The sequence below is a fragment of the Taudactylus pleione genome, unplaced genomic scaffold, assembly GCF_031769625.1.
Source record: "Taudactylus pleione unplaced genomic scaffold, aTauple2 ptg001954l, whole genome shotgun sequence".
Taxonomy (NCBI): domain Eukaryota; kingdom Metazoa; phylum Chordata; class Amphibia; order Anura; family Myobatrachidae; genus Taudactylus; species Taudactylus pleione.
The window spans coordinates 221,493-227,492 of NW_028286350.1; the positions used below are offsets into that span (position 1 = coordinate 221,493).

Genomic DNA, 6,000 nt, shown 5'->3' on the forward strand with positions numbered 1-6,000 from the left:
TTTTAAATAAAACAAAGTTACTGCTTTAAATCCATCAGAAAAATTGTCACTTTCCAGTAGCAAAATAGCTGAAAAATCAGAACATTTTCAAATCAGAAACTATTCAATTTGTCCCAGAATGTATGATTGAATGGTGCAATTGGTTTAGTTAGAGAAGTGCTCATGTTTAAATATATATTATTTATATGTCTTTAAATGACCCATCCACCTCTTAAATAGTAGGTGGAGCTACCCTTCTATGGAGAGATTTAGGGGCATATGTATCAAGCCATTTTTTACATAAAATTATGCTGAAACTGCAGTTTCTGCATAATTTTATGTATCGATCCTATGTACTAAAGGCACAATGCAGGAGATTTCACAGAAATCTAATTAGCACTTCAGATCGCAGTCCCCATTATTATCAATGGGGACTACGGTTTGACCCCATGTAATAAACTCCAAAAAGCGATGCTTTTCTTCAGATGGTGTAAACTACTGTTTGTCTACGGGGGCTCTCTGTGCAGGAGAGAGATCTTTCCCCCTACAGCCCCCGGCCAGTAAAGCTGACGCTGGAAGCTGACACTGTGCGCAGGCGCAGTGTCAGCTTCCCCCAGGGGAAGTCATTCACTTCAGTAAAAGTCTTCTCCGAAATGCCGGGGATATAACTCGTGGGGACAGCGGTTACCGCAACTGCTGTCCCTGCGAGTTCCCGTAAGTACATAGCCAGGATATTTTTATTAAAAAATCCCCGGCGAGTTGGAACGTTAATTATTGCGGCAGTACCGAGATTATTAATACATAGACCCCCTTTGTCTATAAACAACATTTTATAGCATTACAGACAGGCTGTTTTGCGAATATTATCTTTGTGTCAAAGTATAACTACTTAAATAACATGATACATACAACTTCAAAACAAATTGTGCAGTTAGAGGAAATGCCCGTGTGTGGCTGGGTTAGGTATACAAGAGAGAAGTTTGCACTGCAGTGCACTAGAACAGTGTTTCCCAAATCCAGTCCTCAGGGACCCCTAAAACTGGCCACAAACTAGACCAACTTTCATCCAACCATCCAACTTGTTGATTGGTTGGAATGAAAATCTGGTAATGTATGGGAGTAAATGACAATCAGCAATTTGCTCCTAAATGCCAGAAAACAGATGAAAATTGTCGTCAGACAAGTTTGTTAAATGTTTGATCTAAACAATTTGTTCAAACAACAGTTTTTGTCAATTTTCCGGCGTTTGGGAGCAAATTGCTGATTGTCATTTGCTTTCATTACTTACCAGATTTTCATTCCAACCAATAAACAAGTTGGATGGTTGGATGTAAGTTGGTCTAGTGTGTGGCCAGCTTAACAGTGCAGGTCTTACAGATCTCCTCAGTATCACAAGTGAAATAATTGGCTCCACTTATGGATCTTTTATAATGATTACTCCTGACAACAATCAAGGTCTTCATCTGCCTGTGAGCTGGGTGTTTTTCTTAAGTGCTGCATCTGCCATAAGTTCCAGTATGAGTTGTGTGTCATATACACTCAGTGGCCACTTTAGTAGGTGCACCTTCCTTCATGGCATAGATTGAATTATGTGCTGGAAACAACATTTTAGAGATTCTTGTCGATGTGTACATAATGGCATCACACAGTTGCTGTAAATTTGTCGGCTGCGCATTCATGTGGCAAATCTTCTTTTCTATCACATCACAATGGTGCGCTATTGGATTGACATCTGGGGCTAAATTGACTAAGTGGCACTTTTCAAAAGCCACTGGATCTTCAGTGGTTTCAGTCTCTGGATTTAAAGATTTAATAGTTTTTTCCCCTTTAGGTCCAGCAACCAAAACTGCCAAAGACACGTCGGCTTAGAAAAGCGCTGATTAGTAAATTTAGCCCCTGGTGACTGTGGAGGCCATTGGAGTACACCAGACCCTCCATCATGACTCCTTCCATCAGGTACAAAATGCTCGGCTCCTGGATTTCCCACCAAATATCATTGTAGTCACCTGTGTTGAACTAGTTAATGGATGAGAGAGGTGTTTCACACAGGTGGCTGCAATCATAAATTAAAAGGGACGTCCAGGAGCAGAGCATTTTGTACCTGATGGAAGGGGTCATGTTGGAGGGTCTGGTACACTGAACTCATTGTCATGTTCACGGTGGTATTTGGACAATGCTCAATGAGTATTACGTGGCTTAATGTATCCCACTAAAACATTCCCTATACCATTACACCACCAGCCTGAACCATTGATACAAAGCAGGATAAATCCATGGGTTCATGTTTACGCCAATTCTGACCCTGCCATCTTAATGTCACAGGAGAAATTATCTGGTCTGTCGCTGTAGCCCATCCACTTCAAGGTTCATCGTGCTGTCCATTTAGAGATGCTTTTCTGCATAGCACTGCTGTAAAGCATAGTGATTTGTGTGACTGTCACCTTCCTGTCAGCTTGAACCAGTCTGGCCATTGCCCTCTGACTTCTCTCATTGACGTGGCTTTTTTTCCCACAGAACTGCTGCTCTAGATCATGTCTGTATCCGTGTATGCAGTTATTGCTACAGTATCAGCATTAACGAGCATATTCTATTTTAGTTCTCAAATGTTTTACACTATTTATACTTTGGTACTAGATATTTTCAAATTGGTAAATAAAAGATCATTTTAATCATAGAAAACTCTTGTCTTAAAATGTTGACAGTTATTTATGGGGCCAAACAAATTACTTAATTTAGTTTATGTAATTGTATTTTTTTTAATCATCACTTTTTAATGCTATCACATGTGAGTCAATGTTTTTTACTTGTATTTTGTAATTGTACAAAATTTTAAATAGAATGGTATTTTTTTAAGGGATCATTAAGTATTATTCACATACTATCGTTATAATTTGTATTTGTTTTTATTTGCAGATGTGTAGGACAGAGGACACAAAAACTCCACTGTATTGTAACCTCTCGCTTCCAGTCCACTTCAATATACAACAAGACTGTGGACATTTTTTGGCCACTGTTCCTTCAAGTTTGCTACATCCCTCAGAAATATCCAAAGGTTCTTCAACTTCTGAATCATCACAGGTTTCTGGGGTGTCAAATGAAGAGGACTGTGTGGTGGTTATCACTCGGGAGGTACCTTACTGCACAGCTGCCTACTTTGTCAAGGAATCTGTATCCAGTCATAAAACCCAACCAGAGATTTATGAGCGACAGGTTTGCCTTCTTTTACTACAGCTCTGTAATGGCTTGGAGCACTTGAAGGAACATGCCATCATCCACCGAGACCTCTGCTTGGAAAACCTGCTTCTTGTCCACTGCCAAACCTCACCTGATAAGGTTAAAGATGGTAAGTATATACCAAGACTTATTGTGAGCAACTTTTCCAAAGCCAAGCAGAGACCTGGCTCTGAGGACTTCAAACTCCGAAGAGATAAGACCAGATTAGCACCTGAGATTATGGCCGCCTCTCAGTACAAAAAGTTTGATGAGTTCCAGACAGGGATACTTATTTATGAACTACTACACCAACCCAACCCATTTGAGGTCCGCACAAGCCTTCATGAGCATGAGTACAGCCAGAAAGACCTTCCTCCACTTCCTAGCTTATCCGTTTACTCTCGTGGGCTGCAGCATCTCGCCCATTTGTTGTTGGAAGCTGATCCAATCAAACGTATCCGCATTTCTGAAGCAAAACGCATTCTTCAGTGTCTGTTGTGGGGTCCAAGGAAAGACTTAACAGATCAGCCATTTAGCCATGAGGAGGCTTTGCACTGTGCCCTTCAAAATTGGATTGACATGAAGCGAGCCCTTCTGATGATGAAGTTTGCAGAGCGCGCTTTGGAGCCCAAGTATAACATTTCTCTTGAGGATTGGCTGTGCTGCCAGTACCTAGCATCTGCAGATCCATGCTACCTTTATAAAACATTGAAACTCATTAAACTTATTACATGATCTGTGTTAAATAACAGAAGCCATTTGTAACGGCTGCAGAGAGGACTTGTAGAGTTCCTTGACGCTGACCTTGAGAAACATAGATCACGATGGCCATTTCACTCGTAAAAATAAGACCACAAGGTTTGCTTCACATATTGTTACAAACATGTGAGAAATGCAATATTTTAGATGCAGTTGAGAATTTGCAAAGTTATCATTGATCACTATGACCATTTCATTTTGATGGGCATAATAATCCTGCAGCCAGTGCACATATATATATATTACACGTGTTTGTTAATAATATTTGAAGAATACACGTGATTGTTAATAATATTTGAAGAATACTGAAAAAGCTGCTGTCCCTTGAATATAAGTACTGTAGACAAGCATTTGCTGACTTTTAACAATGAAAGCCAATATAAATTGATGTATTGTGCCACTCCCTGTCCTATACATTTTTTTTTTTTTTTAATTATTCCATTTTGGGTAATTAGTCCCTTTACCAAAATACATTCTTTTACTACTATTTTATGCAAGTAAAAGCATGACCTGGTATGGCAATAGACCCATTGGTCCAAATAATTCCATACCCGCAAGTACTTGCACTTTCATTTAGGGGCTTTTGCATTGCTCCTGGATGACACCTGCTTCATTTACTTGCAAGTGAAAACAATTGTCACTGTATATCAAAAGCATTTGCACTTGATCTCCAGCATCACTGGTGATTTAATATCACACCAGTGGTTTATATGCATTTGTACATCTGGTGCTAATAATATTTGTACAGGCTATGGGGCCTATGTCTCAAAGCTGGGAGAGAGATAAAATTGTAACAAATTACCAATCAATTACAACTTTATCTTTCTCCCAGATTTGATACATAGGCCCCTTTTATCTATGAAATCTTCCTCTTTTGTGCATTTTGTCAAAATATATATAAAAAAAAAAAAAGTGCGCACAATTATTTAAACTTTAAATCCTGACCTACATTGTCATTTTTTTATTTAAATCTGTGATTTTCCAGCCTGATCTTTCTCAGGAATCCCAGCTGAAGTTCATTAGCAATGGAACAGAATGAACTATAAATCATATCCTTGGTGTCTATAACTACTACTAATCTGCACTTTCCCGCACAACATTATATGAGCTAAACACCCCTAAGAATAATTAATAATTATTGTGACACTTAGTATATTATTTTCTCTTTTTACTCTATGCACACCAAATATCCTGTATGTAAACCAATACAGGAAACCTTACATAATAAAACATTATTGCTGTAATTTAGGCATAATACTTTTGTTATATTTCACTTTTTTTTTTTTAGGGGGTTCATGTCTCCACAGCCTTGTTTCTTTACCATCTCCCTGTTGTATACATCCCTGAAGGAAATTAACAAATGGCTGCTGTATATTGTATAGTCCACCCAGAATTTACTATGTATATACTGTACAAAAAAACATAAGTAGCCAGGGGTGCTGCTATAGTTTACACATACCTATTGTTAATATAGAACAAAGCAGTGGTATAACTTACTATATATTCCAGCATTTCTGTATGATAGATGTATATTTGTTATATAAAATTAACATGTAATACATTTTTTGTCAAGGGATCCTAATCACATTGCAGTGCAATGGTTTGTTAGCTTCAAAGTTTTTTTTTATTCTTTTTTTTATACTGTTAACTTACAGCTTTTTCATATTCTAGAAGGATATTGAAAATGTTAATTTTATGTTCTTCTGTTTTCTACTTTCATGTGCTGTTTTAGATTTAAAATAACGTTGCAAATAAAAAAGAAAACATTTGAAATATATGTGTGTGTGACCAGTATTTCAATCATTTACCAACTATTTTTACATTGTGATTCACTATCCGCTGTTTACATTTTCCCATGACTTGCTAAAGTTTAACATTTGGCAATAAAATCTGAATCCACAAGAAAATTGTAAGTATTTGTCAAATGCTTTAACTTAACAATGTGGAAGTATGGCAAAACCACTGTATACTATTAAAATAATTACTAAAATACTATACAATTCTGGGATTTATTATTCTAAATGTTTTGTACTTGGGGTGGCTATTTTT

The 6,000-nt window shown here is 37.5% G+C and overlaps 1 protein-coding gene across 1 annotated transcript in view; it reads left to right on the forward strand.

The window, feature by feature from the left end:
- PRAG1 (PEAK1 related, kinase-activating pseudokinase 1) overlaps positions 1–5,791 on the forward strand; it is a 31,831-nt gene extending 26,040 nt beyond the window's left edge. The window contains exon 6 of the mRNA XM_088465273.1: positions 2,893–5,791. Within this exon, the coding sequence (XP_088321399.1) occupies positions 2,893–3,927 (1,035 nt within the window). The 3' untranslated portion in view covers positions 3,928–5,791. The remainder of the gene's footprint in view (positions 1–2,892) is intronic.
- The last annotated feature ends 209 nt before the right edge of the window (positions 5,792–6,000 follow it).